Below are 24,288 nucleotides of genomic sequence, written 5' to 3' on the forward strand. Positions count from 1 at the left end.
CTACTTTTTGCTGGTCATTTACATTTGTTTACTGATTTCTAGTCCAGATGATTAGCACTAATGTTGCATATTCTACGCTCTGGATAAGAGCGTCTGCTAAATGACTTAAATGTAAATGTAATTCCTAATATAGGCTAGCCAATTCTGACTTTGTGGCTGTGTGAACTAGTTCACATGCATATCTGCTTTCTCATTGTTTAGAATGATCCCATCTGATCTTGCCTCCCAACTGCCTTCCTTTTTAAAATACATGTATTTTCATTGTTAGAGCTTCCCTTAGAGAATCTAGTCAATATACACTTTGTGTACCAAACATAGGAACCTTCCTAATATTCTCAGTCTATGTCATGGAAAGAGTAGGTGTTTTTTATACTCAGTGTACCTATCCTGGCATTCAGAAAATACTTCTATCCAGAGCATCTTACAGTAGTGAGTGCATACATTTTCCTAATGTTCCCCCATGGGGGATCATAACCACAGCCCTGGCATGGCAAGCACCATGCTCTACTAACAGAGCCACATGGGACTAATCAACTCATGATTTCAATTCCATTCCAATTATTTTAAATATTTTCAAATACATTCCAATACTAAACTATTTGTATTTTCAAAGAAACTTTGTCAAATCCTTTTTCGAAATGTATTTGATACTAATTCAAATACAGTAAATAGTATTTGAACCCAGGTCTGATGGATTTGAGGTTAAAATGCAGTGAATTGCCCCTCTACATTCCCACTACCTTGGTTATAGATATCTACACATTTATCACACTATAACTCATGGAGCTGAACGATCACTTGAAATACCATTCTATTACTACCTTGCCGTAGTTCTAGTGTGCCACTCCATAATAAAGGCTATAGAGTTTTAGTGGCATAGTATTATCCCTATCCTGTTCCACTATTTATGCAAGATTAGTGTAATCTAGACACATAGGCTTGCAGAGCAGATGTAAAAATATCCCATGTAATTACACAAGGCAAGCTTAACCTCATCAATTGAGTTCACAATGTTTATTTCTGCATGGACAACCTGTTAGAAATAACTTAAGTCATGTAAGAAATCACAGCATATACTGTACACTCATTAGCCTCTGAGATTTCAGACACTCATTAGCCATTTCAAGTAATGAAATAAAGGCCTACACCTTTAATTAAGTGTATGGTGACTTGTGAACAGCTTAAGGAGATAGTTCAACTAGTTTGACCTTAAAGTGACCAAAACAAAAACATACTCAATTTCTCCTAATCTTTTTATTGTCACAAGCAGACTTAGTGAACAAATGGTGTAAAGTACAACAATCAAATATTGGCCTCATGTAAATGTCCGTGTGTTTCTGTTAAATCAGATTTACTGTTAAAACAGTTTTCTGACCAGAGAGTAGCTAGTAAGGTAGCAGTGGTGTTTTATGAGTAATGGAAGGGCTTATGTAGCAACAGAAATAAGAGAGACACACTTTGGTATTGACTTAGTGTTCATTGTGTCATCAGCCTTAAACACATATGTTTAGCTTTCAAAGTGGAACAGCTCTTTAGAACAGAAAAAAGAGGGTGTAAAAGAATAACATGCCTAATAATGAGTATGCTATAGAATATCAGGAGAGTTCCATTCTTATCAGATAAAAGGAATATAATGCATTTTCTTGGATGTGAATATCTTCATGGTTCCTTCATGGTCTGCAAAACCTTTCTTGTGGATCCAACTTTGTCCATCTCTCCACCTGAAATAGTCAAAACAAAACGTAAGGATAACAAATAGTCAATTTAAAGTCACAACATGAAGTTTGAGTTTCAGCAAAATGACAGCTGGAGAAATGCAACCTTAAAGTCATTGCTATGGATGTAAAGAATGACAGTTCATGAGTTTGAGACAATTTCTTTAATGCCACAATCCTGAATTAGTTCAGTGCTTTTTTCAGCCAATATGATGTCCTGCACCGATTTGCTGTACAAATGAGGGATGGGGCTGGAGAAATGTTGGGCTATGAGTGTGAGTACTCACAGTCCATGAGATCATCAGAATAATTTTAACCACATTTTGTAGTTATACGTTTTATTAAGAATACATTTTTTTCACAGTTGTATTATTAGTTATTTACAAGCCTATATTCTCCAAGAATCACAGAAGCACTAGATATTGCATACTATAGCCTACCTTTAACTTCATGCGCTTGTGGCACACCGTACGGATGTGTGTTGGGAAAAAATGAACATAATTTTCAGATGATCTGCGAGGCCCCAGAGACTATATATATATTGTTCGACAGTATCGACCCGGAATAAACTTAACTCCTGCTGTGCCGCCAAAATCCAGTGTAGTATCCATGTGCAGTGATATCTCTCTCAACGTTTCCATGACTTGTGTTTCTACAAAGTCCAAAAACATTCAGTAGTTTAAGGCTACTGAAAGTGACCATCACATTTTGCATAGGGCCTCTGGAGCTTAAAACACTCTAGACCTGACATCATGTTCCGGTCACTAGCATGTGAGCAGAGCTGGAGCGAGAAGCGTACCCAATTTGACTGGAGCGCAGAGCGACTTTCTCAAAGGTTGTAGCACCGACATTCTCGCCCTCTCCAATTTCGCTCCAGTACATCTCCAGTAGAGCTCACTTCACTTCAGGAGCTCAGGGCATGCTTAGCCCAGCATGCACTTGTCAATTAGCTCGCAGTCCCGAGTCAGAATTAGACGTTCATCCATTTCTGTCAAATTGTTGCAAATGTCAAATGTGGAATTATTTAAGGTTAAGTTTAGGCATTACCTCTGAATTTTTTAGGTTAGGGTTAAGTTTACACATTATCTCCAAAATATTAAGGTTAAGCATTAACTACGAATGGTTAAGGTAAGAGTGAAGGTTTGGGATAGTTTTTTTTTTAAAGCCAAAAAAGCATTCTATCGCTGGACTTGAACTTGAATCTTTGGAATCAGAGGCAGATGCTTAAAAACCTCTTAAGGATCCGCACCTTTTTTCAATCTTCGCCTAAAATGACATACCCAAATCAAATTGCCTGTATCAAATCAAATCAAATATTATTGGTCACATACGCATGGTTAGCAGATGTTGTGAACAGAAATGGTTAGCATGGTTAGCAAAAATCCACCATTCCAGTGTTTTACTTGCTATATTGTATTTACTTTGCCACCAAACACTTTGAAGTTTCTGGAAATGTGAAAGGAATATAGGAGAATATAACACAATAGATCTGGTCAAATATAATACAAAGAAAAAATCAACCGTTCTTTTGTAAAAATGTTTTACCATCATCTTCAAAATGCAAGAGAAAGGCCACAATGTATTATTCCAGCCCAGGTGGAATTGAGATTTTGGCCACTAGATGGCAGCAGTGTATGTGCAAAGTTTTAGACTGTTCCAATGAACCATTGCATTTCTGTTCAAAGTGTTATATCAAGACTGCCCAAATGTGCCTAATTTGTTTATTAATAACTTTTCATGTTCAAAATATCCTAAAAAAGTATCATGGTATTTTTTCACTGTAAAAGCTACTGTAAATTGGACAGTGCAGTTAGATTATCAAGAATGTAAGCTTTCTGCCAATATCATTTATGTCTATGTCCTGGGAAATGTTCTTGTTACTTACAACCTCATGCTAATTGCATTAGCCTACGTTAGCTTAACCGTCCTGTGGAAGGGACACCGATCCCGAAGAAGTTTTAACCCTTACCTTAACAATTCGGAGTTAATGCCTAACCGCAATCAACTGCCAAAGGTTGCTAGTTTGAATCCAACAATAGAAGGTTGTTTTTTGAGATTTTTGTTTTAAGCTTATCCCAAACCTTAACCCTTACCTTAAACATTCAGTGTTAATGCCAAACCTTAAGATTTTGGAGTTTTAATGGCTAAACCTTAAACATTTTTTGTTAATGCCTCAACTTAACCTTAAACACCTTGAAATTTGACGTTTGCACCAACTTTAAAATGTCTTGTAAGCATCTGCCTCTGATTCCAAAAGTTGCAAGTTCAAACCTTAGCCCTTACCTTAACCATTCGGAGTTAATGCTTAATCTAATGCATCTGCCTTTGATTCCAAAGGTTGCAGGTTTGAATCCAGCGATAAGAAATAGTTTTAAAGATTTTTGCTTTAAGTCTATCCCAAACCTTACCCTTACATTAACCATTCTGAGTTAATGCCTAACCTTAACATTTCACAGTTAATGGCTAAACCTTACAAATTTGGAGTTAATGCCTAAACGTAATGTTAAAACTTCTAATTTTAATGTTTACAACAACTTTGAAACAACTTTTGTAAGCATCTGCCACGGATTCCAAAGTTTGCAACCCTAACCTTAACCATTCTGAGTTAATGTCTAACCGTAAGGTTAGGTTTAGGCATTAACTCCAAATGTTTAAGGTTTAGAACATTAACTCAAACTCTTAAGGCTAGGCATTAACTGCGAATGGTTAAGGTATGGGTTAAGTTTTGGGATAGGCTCAAAACAAAAATCTCAAAAACAACTTGCTATTGTTGGATTCAAACTTGCAACCTTTGGCAGTTGATTTCTTTCTTTCACTGGATTCAAAATTGCATCCTTTGCAATGTCCACAACTAAGGAATCATTGTGAAATCTGAAAATACATTTAGAAAGGAAGGAGGTGGTTAGCTTGCTAATTCTCTGCTGCTTGCCTCATCTCCAGGCACCATCGTATGAGCCTGAAGCCACAGACTTTGTCCAAACTTGTGTTTCTAATAGTGAATTAAAAGGCACTGGCAACTGAGCCTAATACGGCTTTTTTTTGTTTCTTGTTTAAATCTAAGTATTTCACAGCTTATATTGCGCAATTTATAAACTATAATGATTTAGTACCACAAAATGTTGTTTAAATGTTGGGTAGCTCATGTTCCTGCCATCCTAGTGTGTTGCTCTCACAAATGCTTCACATTTGATTTATTTGTAGTCTATAGCCATTGCCATTCAAATCATATGGTTTCAATACTTCAAAACCTAATGGTGGGTCCAGTTAGACACAAAAATAGATGGGTGTGATTTTGTTGATTTTTTTCCCTTTGAGCGAGGAGTGGTTTTTAGCGGAACGGTTGAATAGAACTAGGAGCGCTGGAGCTGTGCACTAGCACTGCTCCGTGAGCCTTGAGTGGGATTTCCAACAGCTCAACTCTGCTCACATACTCTGCTTCTGAAAGTTGCCAGGAGCCATTTCAGCCAGATCATTGCAGACAGTTGTTGTGCTATCTAACCTAAGACAATGGGGTCGCCAGATGCTCATAAATGTCTCTCTTTTTCTGAAAAAAAAGGGCGTAGGTGGTGGGCGTGCCATGGGACGTAGCAAGGGGCGTGGCAATAGGCACTGTCAGTCCCTTGGCACAGCCGGATTTTTTCTAATATGTATTAGGCCTACATCTTGGCGTAGTAGAAACATTTTTGAAAATGCAAGCCAATTTCCTGTCATTTCTGGATGGAGCTGAAAAAAAATGTTGCCATTTTAAAGCTAATTTCCTGCATTTCTATGCATTTTGCCATTGCTAATCCTGTGTTCTTTTGCTCAAGCATAACAACAAAATCAAAACGGATAAATTCATTGTTTTGGGAATTTTCATGTCTCTCTGACTGTCTAGTTTTTATTTTGCCGATTGCTAGTTCTCAAAGATGATATGATAAAAAAAAAACATTTTTACTACATACTCAATGTCTGGTTTTAGTCATTTGAACACTGTTCAAACATACGTGTCCTGAAAAAACGCTTACACGGTAACTGGGTGCAAGCAGAAGCTATAGACTACCCATCCATACTTAGTTACATTATCCTACAGAGGTATAGTAATAAAAGACAAATGTTTAAACAAGGTCAGTGTGATAATCTTTATTCCCTGATGAGTTAGACAAAATCCACAGTGATTACGTGTTATAATCGCTTCCCTAATATCTGAGGATAAGATCAATTAACGAATTAGCCCGTAACAACCCCGCCTAAGCTAATTCAGCCAATTTTAGCCAATGACATAGGGCCCCAAAAGGGTATAAAACTCCCTGCCAGGACACCCTAGCATAGGCAAAAGGTTCACAGCCAGATCAGATCTCATCTTGCCTTTCTCTTGCATTCATTGGACATCCACTGAGTAAAGATGCAGAACGGCACAGAAGGAAGCAACTTCTACATTCCCATGTCCAACAGGACTGGGCTTGTAAGGAGTCCTTTTCTATACCAACAGTACTACTTGGCGCCTCCATGGCAATACTATGGTCTTGCTGTCTATATGTTCTTCCTGATCTGCTTTGGATTCCCCATCAACGGGCTGACCTTGTATGTCACAGCCACAAACAAGAAGCTTCGGCAACCCCTTAACTTCATCCTGGTCAACTTGGCTGCAGCTGGAATGATAATGGTCCTCTTTGGATTCACCATCACCATTACATCTGCTGTCAATGGTTACTTCATCTGGGGACCATTGGGCTGTGCCATTGAGGGATTCATGGCTACACTTGGAGGTAAGAAATCTTCAAAAATACAGAACCTATAGAATCCACTTTAGATTTAACAGATTTAAATTAATGATAAACTGTATCCAAAGTAATTGTTAATCAATTTGGAACTAAAAGGACTGTCCTAAAAGTTATTTAAATCCATTTAGAACTGAAGTAACTGACTTTGGATTGTGGTTTCATTCTCCAGGTGAGGTTGCCCTGTGGTCTCTGGTAGTGCTGGCTGTCGAGAGATACATTGTGGTCTGCAAGCCTATGGGCAGCTTCACGTTCACTGCCTCCCACGCTGGTGCTGGTGTTGCATTCACCTGGATAGCTGCTATGGCTTGTGCTGCTCCCCCACTGGTTGGCTGGTCCAGGTAAGCTGTAACCAGTGTAGGAATTCTGAAGTGACATCAAATGTTATTTACATGCTTTTCAAGTCATGCTCCATCCACCACCAATCCTACTCACTTACACACAATGATAATATTGTGCATTTCTGTTTCTCTTAGGTACATCCCAGAGGGCATGCAATGCTCATGTGGACCTGACTACTACACCTTGGCCGAAGGCTTCAACAATGAATCATATGTGATCTACATGTTTACCTGCCACTTCATCATCCCAGTCTGTTTGATCGCCTTCACTTATGGAAGTCTTGTCCTCACAGTCAAGGCGGTAAGTGACTTATTACACAAACATTTATCTAGCTGTACAAAATGTACAAAATGATAGTTCTCCCCTCTGATGTCTTGATTATCTTAATTTTCAGGCTGCAGCTTCCCAGCAGGACTCAGCATCTACCCAGAAAGCTGAGAAGGAAGTGACACGTATGTGCATCCTGATGGTTTGTGGTTTCATGATCGCCTGGACCCCCTATGCCACCCTCGCTGCCTACATCTTCTTCAACAAAGGAATTGCCTTCAGTGCCCAGTCCATGGCTATACCTGCCTTCTTCTCCAAGAGCTCAGCCTTGTTCAACCCCATTATCTATGTTCTGATGAACAAACAGGTTGGGAACATAATTTTTTAAACCTTTTTTACTTACTCTTCGAGTTTGACCTAGCAGCAACGTAATATATTGTTTGCTTAATGTGTCATGCTCAGTGCTTTTCATTATTTTCCCTCCCAGTTCCGTGGCTGCATGCTGGCCGCTGTAGGGATGAAAGCAGAAGAAGATGAAACGTCTGTGTCAGCAAGCAAGACAGAAGTGTCTTCTGTGGGCCCTGCATAGACTTTCCCTCATCCTGCACTTCCCACCCTCTGATTTCTACCCTTGTCTGATGCTCTACATGGACTGCTTTTGAAGACACACTACTTTTACCAAATGGACATTATACTGTATTGAGCTGTAATGATTGGACTCTGTCACTCCAGATAACACAGAAGTGACAAAAACAGGGCAGTGTATTGACATTCATCTGAACCCATCTCTTGTTCTCTATGATGTCACCTGAGTCGACAGACAGTCCGTTGGATAGTTTGGAGGGCTATAATTGACAATGATGAAATCTTAAGCCGAGCTCAACAATAAGACAAAATCTAGTCAACCCAGTTCACAAGGCAAATCTATACACTCACATACTGTGTCACTCAATGTAGTTGAAAATATACTTGACATACATTTTATACTCATCCAAAACAAACAGATGATTTGCCTCTCATAGGTGGTAACAAATGGATGAAACTCAGACTTGCAGAACAGCTCTCATTCTTGTCTTGATGTATCATGAGATTGTATTTTTATGTTATTGTGAGGCTAGCAATTATTTTGTTGTCATCATTTCCTGTATATATTTTATAAATAACAAAAAATTATAGTACTAGATAAATAAATCCATGCATGAATCTACTACTTTTTTGCTGTTATTATTTTCATTTGACAACTGATTTCCAATCCACATCAAATATCATAACATCTCATTAGCACAAATTCACAAATTCTAGTATGTAGTATACATCTTATCAGCAACTATACACTACTTCCAATCAGTAGATCTTAAAGCTGAAAATGATCATGAAACATCCGCGCATTGCTACTGGAAAACACCGCCACTGCAGCTTATTTCAAATCAAGCCATTTTACAGCATCAATGCCATTCTAACAGATGTGAGGGACTTGTCAATGTAACAATACATGTGAGTTAACATCTGAATCTCTCCAACATTTCACTAATGCAAATATTCCAATGCAAATTAAAGAAACACTGTTACAAAAGCCTTTCACTTACACTACATGACCAAACGTATGTGGACACCTGCTTGTCGAACATCTCATTCCAAAATCATGGGTATTAGTGAAAAAATCAAGAGCATTAGTGAGGTCGGGCATTGATGTTGGACGATTAGGCCTGGCTCGCAGTCAGTGTTCCAATTCATTCCAAAGGTGTTTGATGGGGTTAAGGTCAAGGCTCTGTGCAGGCCAGTCAAGTTCTTCAACACCGATCTTGAAAAACCATTCCTCTATGGACGTCACTTTGTGCATGGGGGGCATTGTCATGCTGAAACAGGAAAGGGCCTTCCCCCAAATTGTTGCCACAAAGTTGGAAGCACAAAATCATCTAGAATGACATTGTATGTTGTAGCGTTAAGAATTCCCCTTACTGGAACTAAGGGGCCTAGACCGAACTATGAAAACAGCTCCAGACTATTATTCCTCCTCCACCAAACTTTACATTTGGCACTATGCATTCGGGCAGGTAGCGTTCTCCTAGTATCTGCCAAACCCAGATTCATCTGTTGGACTGCCAGAGAATGCATTTCCACTGCTCCAAAGTCCAATGGCGGCGAGCTTTACACCACTCCAGTCAACGCTTGGCATTGCACATGGTGATCTTGTGTGTAGCTGCTCGGTCATGCAAACCCATTTCATGAAGCTCCCGTCGAACAGTTATTGTGCTGGCGTTGCTTCCAGAGGCAATTTGGAACTCGGTAGTGAATGTTGCAAACGAGGACAGACAATTTTCATGCGCAACTTACTTCAACACTCGGTGGTCCCATTCTGTGCGCTTGTGTGGCCTACCACTGTGGCTAAGCCGTTGTTGCTCCTAGATGTTTACACTTCACAATAACAGCTGACCTAATGACTTGTTGGAATAGTGGCATCCTATGACAGTGCCCCATTTAAAGTCACTAAGCTCTTCAATAAGGCCAATCTATTGCCAATGTTTGTCTATGGAGATTGCATGACAGTACGCTCGATTTTATACATCTGTCAGCAACAGGTGTGGCTGAAATAGCAGAATCCATGAATTTAAAGGGGTGTCCACATACTTTTGTATATACTAGTGTATGTCTTCATCCCTATTTCATGGCTGCAGATTACAGACGGACTAAGGTATCCATTCAGAGTGGAATTATGCAAGAATATGGCGCCATGCTCTTCCATAACAAAGTCATTCAACACAGGTTCACGATTTTGATACTGGAGTATGCACTGGAGTCTACCACTCACTGTTACCCTTTGGGTACGCACCACTCACTGCTGCCCTTTGGGTATGCACCTTCCACTGTTGTGATTCCACCCACTGTTGCCCTCTGCTGCTGATGTCTTTCCCTCAGAGATCCATGCTGGCACACTGTTGATCTGGTCTGAACTCATCTTCACCCTGTATACAGAGCATTCGGAAAGTATTCAGACTCCTTGACTTTTTCCACATTTTCTTACGTTACAGCCTTATTCTGAAATGTATAAAATATTTTTTTCCTCATCACTCTACACACAATAGCCCATAATGACTAAGCGAAAACAGATTTTTATAAATGTTTGAAAATGTAAAAAAATAAATAATAATACATATTTACATAATTATTCAGATCCTTTAATATGAGACTCAAAATTAATCTCAGGGGCATCCTCTTTCCATTGATCATGCTTGAGATGTTTTACAAATTGATTCGAGTCCACCTGTGGTAAATTTACCTGTGGTACATTTTGTAAAGGCACACACCTGTCTATATAAGGTCCCACAGTTGACAGTGCATGTCAGAGCAAAAACCAAGCCATGAGGTCCCACAGTTGACAGTGCATGTCAGAGCAAAAACCAAGCCATGAGCTCCAAGACAGGATTGTGTCAAGGCACAGATATGGGGAAGGGTACCAAAGCATTTCTGCAGCATTGAAGGTCCTCAAGAAAACAGTGGCCTCCATCATTCTTAAATGTAAGCAAATTGGTGTAGGTCTAGGGTTTCAGGTAGGGTGGAGATGATATGGTCCTTGACTAGTCTCTCAAAGCACTTCATGATGACAGAAGTGAGTGCAATGGGGCGATAGTCATTTAGTTCAGTTACCTTAGCTTTCTTGGGAACAGGAACAATGGTGGCCATCTTGAAGCATGTGAGGACAACAGACTGGGATAGAGATTGGCTGAATGTGTCCGTAAACACACCAGCCAGCTGGTCTGCGCATGCTCTGAGGACGCGTCTAGGGATGCCGTCTGGGCCGGCAGCCTTGCAAGGGTAACACGTTTAAATGTTTTACTCACGTTGGCCACGGAGAAGGAGAGCCCACAGTCTTTGGTAGTGGGCTGTGTCAGTGGCACTGTATTGTCCTCAAAGCGAGCAACGAAGTTGTTTAATTTGTCTGGGAGCAAGACGTCGATGCTGGAACGGGGCTGGTTTTCTTTTGTAATCCGTGGTTGACTGTAGACCCTGCTACACACACCTCGTGTTTGAGCCGTTAAATTGCGACTTTACTTTGTCTCTATTCTGATGCTTTGCTTGTTTGATTGACTCGGGAATAGCTGTACTGTTTGTGGGAGCAACAAAATGGAGTTATTGTCAGATTTGCTGAAGGCTAGGCGGGGCAGGGCTTTGTATTCATCACGGAGGTTCGAGTAGCAATGATCCAGAAAGCTAGTAGCTCTTGTCGCGGATTCGATATGCTGATAGAATTTGGGAGTTATTGTTCTTAGGTTAGCTTTGTTAAAATCTCCAGCTACAATAATGGAGCCTCAGTATGGTTTCCAGTTTACATGGAGTCCAGTAAAGTTCTTTCAGAGCCGAATAGGGATCTACTTGGGGGGGAAATACATGGCTGTGACTATAACCGAAGAGAATTCTCTTCAAAGATAATGCGGTAGGCATTTGATAGTAAGGAATTCTAGGTCGGGTGAACAAAAGGACTTGAGTTCCTATATGTTGTTGTGATTACACCATGAGTCGTTAATCATAAGGCATACACCCCCACCCTTCTTCTTACCAGAGAGATGTTTGTTTCTGTCAGAGCGATGCGTGAAGAAACCGGGTGGCTGTACCGACTCTGACAACATGTCCTGAGTGAGCCATGTTTCTGTGAAACAGAGAATGTTACAATCTCTGATGTCTCTCTGGAACGCAACTCGTGCCCAAATTTCGTCCACCTTGTTATCTAGAGATTGGACATTTGCGAGTAATATGCTCGGAAGTGGTGGATGGTGTGCTCGCCATCTGAGTCTGACCAGTAGGCCGCTCCGTCTGCCTCCCCCATGGCGACCCCGTTGTTTTGGGTCGGCCTCTGGGATAAGATTGCATGTCCGAACAAAGGATCCGCTTTGGGAAAGACATATTCCTGGTCGTAATGATTATAAGTTGACATCACTTTTATATCCAATAGTTCTTCTCAGGTTTTATGTAATAACACTTTAGATTTTCTGGGCTAACGATGTAAGAAACAAAACATAAAAAATGAATAATTGCATAGTTTTCTGTCGGTGCCATCTGGGGTATTGTGTGTAGATTGATGAGGGCAAAAAACTATTTAATCAATTTCAGAATAAAGCTGTAAAGCAACAAAATGTGGAAAAAGTCAAAGGGTCTGAATACTTTCCGAATGCACTGTATGTTTGTTAAGCAACGGTCTTGATTGGTGTCCCACCATGCTTACAATATGACAAGCAATTTCTGACCAAAGTTGTTCTCTCTTCCCTGTTCTTTCCAATTACTGTATGCCTAATAATGATTATGCTATTGAATATGAGATGAGTTCCATTCTAATCAGATAAAAGGTATGGAATGCTTTTTATTGGATGTGAATATATTCATAATTAATTTTTCAAGGTCTGCAAGACCTTTCTTGTGGATACAACTTTGTCCATCTCTCCACCTGAAATCGTCAAAACAAAACATAAGGATAACAAATTGTCAATTTAATGCCACAACATGAAGTTTGAGTCTCAGCAAAGGGGCAGCTGGAATAATGCAACCAATCTTAAAGTCAAAGCTACGAATGTAAAGAATGACAGTTCATGAGTTTGACATGATAGTTTTAAAGCCACAATCCTAAACTTGTTTAATTCTTTTTTAGACAAAAATCTGTCCTGTCACTGATTTGCTATAAAGCTGAGGGATGGGGCTGGAGAAACATAACCACCCTCAAATTCATACAGTGCATTCAGAAAGTATTCACACCCCTTTTACTCACTGATCTACACACAATAACCAATCATGTCAAAGTGGAATGTTGTTTGTAGAACCGTTTCAGAATGAATTACCAATTCTAAGCTGAATGTCTTGAGTCAATAAATATTGAACCGCTTGTTATGGCAAGCCTAAATAAGTTCAGGAGTAAAACTGTACTTAATAATAACAAATCACATAAGAAGTGGACTCATTCTGTTTGATAATAGTAGTTATCATAATTTTTTAATCTCTCTACCCGACACATACAATTTCTGTAGTCCCTCAATCGAGTAGTGAATTTCAACCATAGATTCAATCACAAAGACCAGGGAAGTTTTTCAATGCCTCGCAAAGAAGGGTATCGATTGGTAGATGTCTAAATATATATATATATATTCGTTTGAGCATGGTGAAGTTATTAATTTGGCTTTGGATGGTGTATCAATACATCCAGTCACTACAAAGATAGTGTCCTTCCTAACTCAGTTACCGGAGAGGAAGGAAACTGCTCAGGGATTTCACTATGAGGCCAAAGTTTATTTTAAAACAGTTACGGAGTTTAATGGTTTTGTTATGAGAAAACTAAGGATGAATCAACAACATTGTAGTTACTCCACAATATGACAGAGTGAAAAGAAGGAAGCCTGTACAGAATAAAAACATTTCAAAACATGTATCCTGTTTGAAATAAGGCACAAAACTAAAACTGATCCAAATCCAACACAGCACATCACTGCGTATCACTCGTCTTATTTTCAAGCATGGTGGTGGCTGCATCAGCAAGGACTAGGGAGTTTTTTTTAGGACAAAAAGAAACAGAATAGAGCTAGGCACAGGCAAAATCTTACAGGAAAGCCTAGTTCAGTCTGGTTTCCAACAGACACTGGGAGACAAATTCAACTTTCAGCAGGACAATACCCTCCTACAAAAGACCAAATATACACTGGAGTTGCTTACCAAGATGACATTGAATGTTCCCGAGTGGCCTAGTTACAGTTTTGACTTAAATCGGCTTGAAAATCTATGGCTTCTCCAACTCTGTTAAGATGCAGTATTTGGAGAGATAGCTTCTCCACCTCCACAAAGCGTGCGTAAAAGCACAGGTACTCAGGATGATATTCTGACACTGTTGATAGTTCACTGCCTGCAAATACACTGTATCAGCCAGAACAACTTTAAAGTCTTCACTCAGAATTCCTACAAAATATGAGGACCATAATTGGTCTTGTGTGTCAGTGGATTCGCCTGGATTTTGGGATTGTCAACATTTGTTGGTGCTTGCAAAATACATATATCCTCAGCATCTACGTTTTTACATGTTTTTTTTTATAGTGAATGAATATGGCTACTTTTTCCAGAAATAAGTCATACTTAAATATACCTTCATAGAAATTGACTCAAGTAAAAGTGAAAGTCACCCAGTAGCCTAAAATCTTACTTGAGTAAAATTATATGATTTTAAATTTACTCAAAGTATGTGGTGGAAAAAGTACTCAATTGTCATACTTGAGTAAAAGTGAAAAGTAAAAAACAATACTATACATCAAATTCCTTATATTAAGCAAACTAGATGGCACAATATTTTCTATGGTCAAATGGGCACACTCCAACACTCAGACATCATTCACAAACACAGTATTAGGATTAGTATTTTGATTGACCTACAGTACCAGTCAAAGATTGGGCACACCTACTCATTCAAGGGTTTTTCTTTATTTGTACTATTTTCTACATTGTACAATAGTGAAGACATCAACACTATGACATAACACATATGGAAACATGTAGTGACCAAAAAAGTGTTAAACAAATCAAAATATATTTTATATTGAGATTCTTCAAAGTAGACACCATTTTTCTTTATTTGTAAAAGTTTGTAAAATTCCTGAAAATAAAAATGGCTTTTTGGTTTAAATTTAAGGTTAGGGTTCGGCACAAGGCTAGCAGTGTGGTTGAGGTTTAAAATACAATTTTAAGAAGATAAATTGTAAAAAACATAAATATGCAGGCTTTATGACTTTGTGGCTGTGGTAGTAAAGTGTTTTTTCTCAAAGTTGGCAGGATGTCACATGTCCTATCTACATCAGTACACCGGTAACAACCTAATCACTACAAAAACTTCTATTCTATCAAAAAAGCTACTCCTTGAAAATAAGCCATAACATTTTTTGTTAACCAATCTTGACACTCTCTCATTGACCTCCCTACAAAATATTGCTTGATGAGCGAAAAAAAAATCTAAATTGCCACCTGATGAAGAAAACAGATTGTGGGCTTAGTTATCCCTCTCACTTCACCTCATCCTCTCTGGATATGTTTTATAGCCTACCTTTTAAGAGTGGGATGATTTTCAGACAGACAAATAAGGGCGATCAATATTTATTTGTAGGCAATGAAATAAACTATAGCCTAATCTTATTTAAGAATGACATTTTCTTGGAAAGATAACTGCCCCATGCTTCTCTGCCCATGCATACATAGGCTTTATTTAACCTACTCTATTTAATTGAGACCACACACAAACCTGATCTCGCAAGTATGGCTACTGAACTTGAAGCAGCAAGAATGAGAGCAGACACTTGCACTTTCTCTTGAGCTAGATGTTGCATATAGGATATAGCATACCTTTCAGGAGGACGATTTGCAGGCAGAGACAAATAAATGTGTAATCAATATTTAGTGAAAATGAAGATCCAGGGAGACCGGTTTCCAAATAATCTGCGGGACAACTAACATATTTTGATCCCAAAAGTGTCTGTGTGAACGCTCGCTTCCAACCGCATCATGAAAAATGCTGACCCCGTCGCAATGATAGTATATCTGTCAGGACCCGCAGTAGTAATTGGAAGTTCGCCTCTTTTTAGTGACTCAGATCTTTTCGACTCATTCAGTCAAAAGAATGAATCGGTGGATTCATTTCATTAATTTGAGTCAGTAATGCCCAGAGCACGCAGGGCCCTTTACCAGTAAACTCGGAACTGAAAACTCGAAAGAGTCATGATTCTCCAAGTCTCCTGTTCACATGTCGTTCACCATAGGGGGCTTATTGGACCTGCCATTTGTGATTGAGACATTTAAAGGTGTGCTTTAAACAATGTACATTTGTTAATTGCCAGGCATATAAATACGATTATTTATTGATACATTTGAAACTAGGTCGAGTTGTGGCTGCAACCAGACTAGATTGTGAACGACTCTTGGCGGAATGCATTGCTTGACTGTCACGAGAGTGATACCCACAATATCCTTCTCCAACTGCAGCACCCTAGATGATTTTGTTCTCTAGTTTGAGTTTGTTGAGCAGAGGCTGTGTATGTTTTGGTTGTGTCTATCGTAACATTCAATAATAAATTAACTGTATTCCTTATTGCACCATGCAATCAATTATCAGTTCTAAACATGTATTTTTCTTCTCTATGCTGCCTGCAGCATGATCCATTTTTCCTTGCCCACAAACAGTTGCTGGTCGTGATCCGGACTTGCTGTGCCGGAGGAGCGTATTACTCCTGATGTAAAATTAATTGCGTCCAGGAGATCAGATGACTGACTAAAGTGAACGAGGCAAATCATGACTCTCGAGTCAGTTAAAAGATTTGTTCAAAAATAACGAATCGTTCGTGAACTGCACATCACTAACCTGCATGTCTCATGGACATCCCGCAGGAAAGCAGCCCTCTCTCTACTCTGCACCTGCCATCCTCTTCAAGGACAAGCAAGGTTACAGATGCTCAGAACATTCTAAGCTATTTGTGTCCTTAAATACGTTAAAAATATCATCCTACCCTTAAGAATTATTCTCATGAGTCTATGACATTTTGGAGTTTAGTTTAAAGGGGCAATATGTGATTGCTAGGCTATTTAAAGGATTTGACTTATAAATACAGGGCTTAACATTAACGTTTTTAGCTACATTCTAAAAATTAAAGGTTTCTGGAAGAACCTTTAGGGGTTCTTCAAATTGAACCTGTGGGGGAACTCCTATAAATTCCTTATTTTAAGCAAATCAGACAGCACCATTCTCCTGTTTTTTTACTGACTTACAGATAGCCAGGGTCACACTCCAACACTGAGACATCATTTACAAATGAAGCATTTGTGTTTTCTTCATAAGTGCATGAATTGGACCATTTTCCTGTCTTGCTAAGCATTCAAAATGTAACGGGTACTTTTGGGTGTCAGGGAAAATGTAAGGAATACTTATGTAAATACGGTATTTCTGTTTTTTACTTTTAATATTTTTTGCTATGTCATTATGTGTAGACTGTTGAGGAAAAAAATATATTTAATCAATTTGAGAATAAGGCTGTAACGTTATAAAATGTGGAAAAAGTCAAGGGGTCTGAATAATTTCCGAATGCACTGTATATAAAAACATAGGCCTATTTGTATAATTGTACTTATAGGGCCCAATGTGGACCCCTCTGCCCCCCGCCCCCAAACTTTAAAAAAGACATGCAAATTTCTTTCCAATTACTACTTTAACAAAAATGTTTTGTTGTTTTTGTGGGGAGGGGGGGGGGGGTCCTTGACAATGCATTGATATTTGAATTTGTATTACATTCCAAAATATGTGAGAATAATGTGGACATTTCCTGACCAAATATATTGGATGCATGCATTCTGTAGCCTCAGCCTGGTCTCATAGTCTAGACTTAACAAAGTAAATGTAAATCCGGGACACTCACATTAGTATGACACTCTGGTGTGGTTACATTAGACAGATGGTTATTTAAGGCAAAGATTTGGGTAGGGTGGTTGGTCTTGGTAGATGGGTGACACAAATGTCTAGCAACCCAAAGGTTTGTGTGTTTGAATCTCTTCACGGACAACTTTAGCATTTAAGCTAATTAGCAACTTTTCAACTACTTACATCTGTTGAGCTACTTTGCATGTTAGCTAACCCTTCCCCTGACTCTAACCTTAACCTCTTTAGCTGTCCCTTACATTAACCCTAACCTTAATCTTAACCCATAACATAGCATATGTTAAAAAAATGTGTAACATATTGTATGTTGTGCAAATTTATTACATATTGTGCGTTCTGCAAATTCACAACATATAATATGAATTGTAATTCGTAACATATACAAAATGGGTGATGGACAACCACAAATGAATGCATACCATACAAAACGTAACATTTCATACTATACTGAACAAAAATATAAATGCAACATGTACATTTTTGGTCATGAGCTGAAATAACAGATCTCAGAAATGTTCCATATGCACAAAAATCTTATTTCTATCAAATGTTGTGCCCAAATTTGTTTACATCACTGTTAGTGAGCATTTCTCCTTTGCCAAGATAATCCATCCACCTGACAGGGGTGGCATATCAAGAAGTTGATTAAACAGCATGATCAAATACAAAGGTGCACCTTGTGTTGTGGACACTAAAAGGCCACTGTAAAATGTACAGTTTTGTCACATAACACAATGCCACAGATTTGAGTTTTGAGGGAGCGTGCAACTGACATCCTGACTGCACTACTGTCCAACAGAGCTGTTGCCAGAGTATGTAATGTTCATTTCTCCGCCATAAGCCATCTCCAACATCGTTTTAGAAAATTTGGCAGTACGTCCAACTGACCTCACAACTGCAGACCACAGGCATGGCGTTGTGGGGGCGAGCGGTTTGCTGATGTCAACGTTGTGAACAGTACGCCCAATGGTGGCTGTAGTGTTATGGTATGGGCAGGCATAAGTAGTGGACAAAAAACCCAATTGCATTTTATCGATAGCAATTTGAATGCACAGAGATACCGTGACGAGATCCTGAGGCCCATTACCATGCCATTCACCCGCCACCATCACCTGCACAATGCAGGGCCCCATGTCGCAAGGATCTGTACACAGTTCCTGGAAGCTGAAAATGTCCCAGTTCTTCCATGGCCTGCATACTCACCAGACATGTCCCCCATTGAGCATGTTTGGGATGATTTGGACTGACGTGTATGATGTGTTCCAGTTCCCGCCAATATCCAGCAACTTCGCACAACAATTGAAGAGCAGTGGGACAACATTTTACAGGCCACAATCAACAGCCTGATCAACTCTATGCAAAGGAGCTGTGTCGCACTGCATGAGGCAAATGGTGGTCACACCAGATACTGGCTGCATTCCAAACACTGACACACCCTCTTCCCTCAGCCCTCAAATTAAGTGGACACTTCTGATGACGTATCATGACGTCTGACGAGTGTACACAAGTAGGGCAAAGGAGGAATGAATGATTTTTAAGTGGACTGCCCTTGCCCGAAAATTCATCACTCGTTCGTCCCTCGACAATTGTGTTTTCAGCCACCGGTAGCTTGCGGGTGCTTTTATTTCTACAATTTCCAAAAGCTAACCAAACAAAAACATCATAACTTTTACGAGACGTGTTTGTGCAATAGTAGCACAATTTCAAACTTATTTATATTCATTTTTACTTACACTTGTATGTTGACTTTTCCACATTTACGGATGTGGTTTTAAGTTTTGGCGTGCCTTTCTTAGCGGATGTACAATCATTGCAAATTGAATTATGGGGCATTTCAGGCCACGAAGTGAACATAATTGTGTACTCGCAAACTCCATTAAAAACAAGAGCTGAGGGGCTTACGTTGCAAACTTTCCTTGCTTGGCTAATCATTTAGACCAACAACAAATATGGCCGCGGGGATACCCCCAAGGGCATAGGGCGAGGGTAAGTGAATGAGGGTGTGTCTTTTTGGAAACACAGCCAACGACTGGTTTTCAGATCCACGCCCCTACTTTTTTCTTTAAGGTATCTGTGACCAACAGATGCATATCTGTATTCCCAGTCATGTGAAATCCATAGATTAGGGCCTAAAGACAGATGACCTTATATGAGTAAAATCTTTGAAATTGTTGTATCTTGTGTTTATATTTTTTGTTCAGTATAAATGTCTTAAAGCAAAAATATACACAAACAGTACACGATCTTATGAAATTGCTTCAGAAAGGGGAAGAAGAGAGTCCAGGCTCTGTCACAGCCAGTCGCGACCGGGAGACCCATGGGGCGGGAGACCCACAATTGGCCCAGCGGTTAGGGGAGGTTTTGGCCGGCAGGGATGTCCATGTCCCATCGCGCACTAGCGACTCCTGTAGCTGACACGGTCGCCAGGTGCACGGTGTTTCCTCCGACACATCGGTGCGGCTGGCTTTCGGGTTAAGTGGGCATTGTGTCAAGAAGCAGTGCGGCTTGGTTGGGTTGTGTTTCGGAGGACACACGGCTCTCAACCTTTGCCTCTCCCGAGTCCGTACGGGAGTTGTAGCGATGAGACAAGACTGTAACTACCAATTGGATACCACAAAATTGTGAAAAAAAGGGGTAAAAGCAACAACAACAACAAAAAGAAAAAAAGAAAGGGGAAGAAGACAGGGATGTTTTCTCTCCTCCCACCTGTTTGCTCTGGCAATTGAACCACTTGCAGAAATAATTAGACAGGACCCAACATAACAAGTGTCATTATTGTAAACATGAATATTAACAAAATTTCGTAGCAGATGACCCCCTGATATAACTGACCAACAGTGGAGGTGGCATAATAATGGCTGGAATGGAGTCAATAGAATGGTATCAACCACATGGTTTCCATGTGTTTTATACCATTCACTCCATTCCAGCCATTATTATGAGCCGTCCTCCCCTCACCAGTCTCCACTGCTGACCAATATTGAATACTCAATGCCCTACTTGTTAACAATATTTTCAGAATCTCAGCATATAAAATGAACATGAAAAAAAAACACAAAATATTAAGGATAGGCTCCCGAATGGCTCCCTAGTGGTGCAGCAGTCTAAGTCACTGCATCTCACTGCAAGAGGTGTCACTACAGGCACCCTGGTTCAAATCCAGGTTGTATCACAACCGGCTGTGATTGGGAGTGCCATAGGGTGGCGCACAATTGGCCCATCGTTGTCTGGTGAAGGCTGTCATTGTAAATAAGAATTTGTTCTTAACTGACTTACCTAAGTTAAATACAAATTCGGAAAAATAAATTGCATAACTCATGATCTATAGCAATCCTTTAAGTGGACCACAAAAAATATAAAATACTTAGGATGCTTAATAATAGACAACAAAATACAAATATTTAGGAGATAAAGTTATCCCATTACTCTACAATATGAAAGCAGATCTATTTAAATGGAACAATCTTCCCATAAATCTTACAGGTAGAATAAACCTCTTCAGAATGGCATGGTTCCCCTTGTGTTTATATTTATTCTCGGTAATACCAATGACTCCACTGAAGACATTCTTTAAAGAAGTATACTCGGTCATAACAGACATGAGCAAATACAACTCATAGAATAAAAAGGAAAGTATCACATCTTTCCAAGTCAGAGGGTGGTTTTAACCTTCCAGACATGGAAAAATATCAACTCGATACCCAGGGCTTTTACTTGTTACATATAGTTAAATGCAGTAAAGAGGAACAATGGGTACATATTGAAGATGTGCATGCTCATACCCAGAATATTTTTACTTGGTTATTTTCTAAGGATAAAGAACATTAACAACTTCATAGTTTAGAACACAACAATATAGAAGAAAATTAAATATTCTTCAAGAACTGACATCACTCCCTAAAAACATAACCACATTGAACAATCATTGGATAGCTTTTCATAATTCACCAATAAATGTGACTCACCACCTGGATTCGGTCTTATGTAGCAACATTTGCATTTCTGTTTTTTACATTGGATAAAAGTAGAAACTCAAGGCTACAAAATGGTAATCATACATGGCATTTGAGGAAACAATGGGAAAGTAATTATGCTCTGAAGGTTGATCAACTTCTAAACTCTCTTTTGGTACTACTATTGGAATTCACTTCTTTGTCTACACCCATTCAGCATTGTTCACACCTTCTTAAGCCTTAGCCCCACCCACCTCTTTAATGGTTCATCCATATGTTCTGTACTAACTTGCCCGCTACTTCCAGACATCTAAGAGAGAGAACAGCTCACGGAACATTACTCGCGCTAGTAGAGCTGGTTAGGCTGTTATGTTATCCAGAGCGTTGGTGACTGCAACTGTGCTGTCAGATTGTCCGTTCGTAAATTCAGAGCGTTTCACATTCGCATCCAGCTCCAATAGACAGACTGCTATATGGCAGACCAATCCAATCTCTCGGCATGTCCAGCCCACTCATTATCTCAGCCAATCATGGCTAGCGGGAAGAATGCTCACTTTTTCTGTGACTAAACTAACTAGGCTCGTAAGTTAACACTTTTATTTGTATTTAGAGATGGCATACAAGTTTGATATTAAGGCACACGAAAGTTCACAAGTTCACATGCATTGTGCAAAAAAAAAAACGTTTTTTACGTTCAAACAGCTCTCCTGTGACGTCGTAACATGCGACATATGAATCGCGTCACAAATTGGTCTATATGGAAACTAAAGGCATAAAATGACTTGGTAACATAAATGACTTGGTAATAGGAAATACATCTAATTCTATGACAGAATTTTGGACTGACCAATGGAGATATTTTAAAATACATGCACCTTAAAGGTTTCATATCAAGACATTTCCAATTGAAATATTTTGGACATCAGAGCAATCTTATATGAATCCTATTTGAGTCAGAAAAGGAAATTCATATGATAGGTAAATTATACAAAACCTTGCAGAGAGCCTATCCAATCAAACGAGACTTAAAATAACTGATATCGGCACAAGATGGAGGGAATGTTGGAACATAACTAACAAAATTACAGTTAACAATTTACACTTAATCCAGTAAAAACTAATGGTAAAATTCACAAATTCTACAGCACAAAGGCACATCATGTCTTCAGTGTTAAACTAGCAATAATCCATGTTGGGAATGCTATGAAATCCAAAAGTTATGGGAGAAGTTGCCTGTCAGAAGAATTACAATGTAAATGGACTTTAATCAGTCTGTATGAATATTTCAAGACATGGCATATGAGGGTGCAGTGAGATACCCAATGGGTTGCACCATACTTTTCTCGTCAATCTTGTTGAAAAAAATTTATACTTAATGTAACATAGACACTGGGAGTCAAGAAGCAGGTGGTAAGTTTACTATGACAAATAACATGAACGACACAACGTAGGAGAAGCGTCTAGACATGAAAAACAGAAACAATGCCACCTGGGAGTGCCAGATAAAGGGGAGGTAATGGAGTCCAGGTGTGCTAAATGATGAAGCACACAGGTGTGCATAATGATGAAAGCCAGGTGCTTGTAATGATGGTTCCCAGGACCGGTGGTTAGTAAACCGGCGACACCGAACGCTGGAGGGGAGGAGCGGGAGTAGACATGACAATTAGAAACGGGATATCAACCAATCCTCCATCGTTTAAACAATGGAATGGTCTAATGATTTATTTTTTAAATATTGAAAGATGTGTGGACGATGTAGAGAAACAAAATGGTGCAGTTTGAGGCTATGTGGCTGAAGAGTGATACAGGTGCTGGAGATGGGGGGTGTGAGCAGGTGGGTCTTGGCAGGGGATGTTTGTATTGTTAAAAATAATCATAAATAAAAATGGATTTAATCCAATTTGATTTCAGTCTGTAACAGTATTTGGAATAACAATTACTTCACCATGCTCAAAGGGATATTCAATGTCTGCTTTTTTTTTTACCAATCTACCAATAGGTGCCCTTCTTTGCAAGGCATTGGAAAATCTCTCTGGTCTTTGTGGTTGACTGTGTTTGAAATTCACTGCTCGACTTAGGGATCAGAGACGAGGTAGTCATTTAACACTATTATTGCACACAGAGTGAGTCCATGCAGCTTATTATGTGACATGTTAAGCAAATTCTTATTACTGAACTTATTTAGTATTGCCATAAATGGATTTGAATATATGTATTGACTCAATACATTTTCAGCTTTTCATTTTAATAATTAAAAAAAATGTGTTAACACAATTCTAGTTTGACAATATGGAGTATTGTGTGTTGGCCAGTAACACATCTACATGTAATCCATTTTAAATTCAGGCTGTAACACAACAAAATGTGAAAAAAGTCAAGGGGTGTGAATACTTTCTGAAGGCACTGTAGACTCCCTCTGTTCTAATTGCATGGTTTGTCTACATAAGCTGGTTCAAGCATTCAAGACATTACCCTGAAGAAGGCACAGTGATGCTGAAACGTTGGCGTTTTATCCAATAAATTATTGGGAGTTTATTATAGTGTGCGACTATTTTATAGCTAACAGCTGGTGTCTGATCTCTAATATTAAGGAAGTCTCGAGGTTCTGCTCGCCTGAGTTAGAATACCTCATGATAAGCTGTAGACCATACCATTTACTAAGAGAGATTTCATCTATATTTTTTGAAGCTGTTTATTTACCACCACAAACTGATGCTGGCACTAAGCCAACAAGAAAATGCTCATCCAGAGCCAGCGCTCCTAGTGATTTTAATGCAGGAAAACTGAAATCCTTCCGACAAATTTCTACCAGC

General features: G+C 39.3%; 1 protein-coding gene across 1 annotated transcript; it reads left to right on the forward strand.

The window, feature by feature from the left end:
- Positions 1-6,028: 6,028 nt before the first annotated feature.
- Positions 6,029-8,291, forward strand: LOC115142254 (green-sensitive opsin-4). Its single transcript, XM_029681705.2, has 5 exons — positions 6,029-6,463; positions 6,648-6,816; positions 6,952-7,117; positions 7,212-7,451; positions 7,572-8,291. The coding sequence occupies exons 1-5, from the start codon at positions 6,100-6,102 to the stop codon at positions 7,671-7,673; spliced, it is 1,041 nt and encodes a 346-aa protein (XP_029537565.1). The 5' UTR covers positions 6,029-6,099; the 3' UTR covers positions 7,674-8,291.
- The last annotated feature ends 15,997 nt before the right edge of the window (positions 8,292-24,288 follow it).

The sequence above is a fragment of the Oncorhynchus nerka genome, linkage group LG2 (genome assembly GCF_034236695.1).
Source record: "Oncorhynchus nerka isolate Pitt River linkage group LG2, Oner_Uvic_2.0, whole genome shotgun sequence".
NCBI classification, from domain to species: domain Eukaryota; kingdom Metazoa; phylum Chordata; class Actinopteri; order Salmoniformes; family Salmonidae; genus Oncorhynchus; species Oncorhynchus nerka.

Bases quoted from the DNA above. Each gene is read 5' to 3' on its own strand.
- LOC115142254 (XM_029681705.2), top strand. From the start codon at position 6,100: ATGCAGAACGGCACAGAAGGAAGCAACTTCTACATTCCCATGTCCAAC. The intron at 6,464-6,647 runs GTAAGAAATCTT...TTCATTCTCCAG, and splicing joins ATTCATGGCTACACTTGGAG to GTGAGGTTGCCCTGTGGTCT. The intron at 6,817-6,951 runs GTAAGCTGTAAC...TGTTTCTCTTAG, and splicing joins CCACTGGTTGGCTGGTCCAG to GTACATCCCAGAGGGCATGC.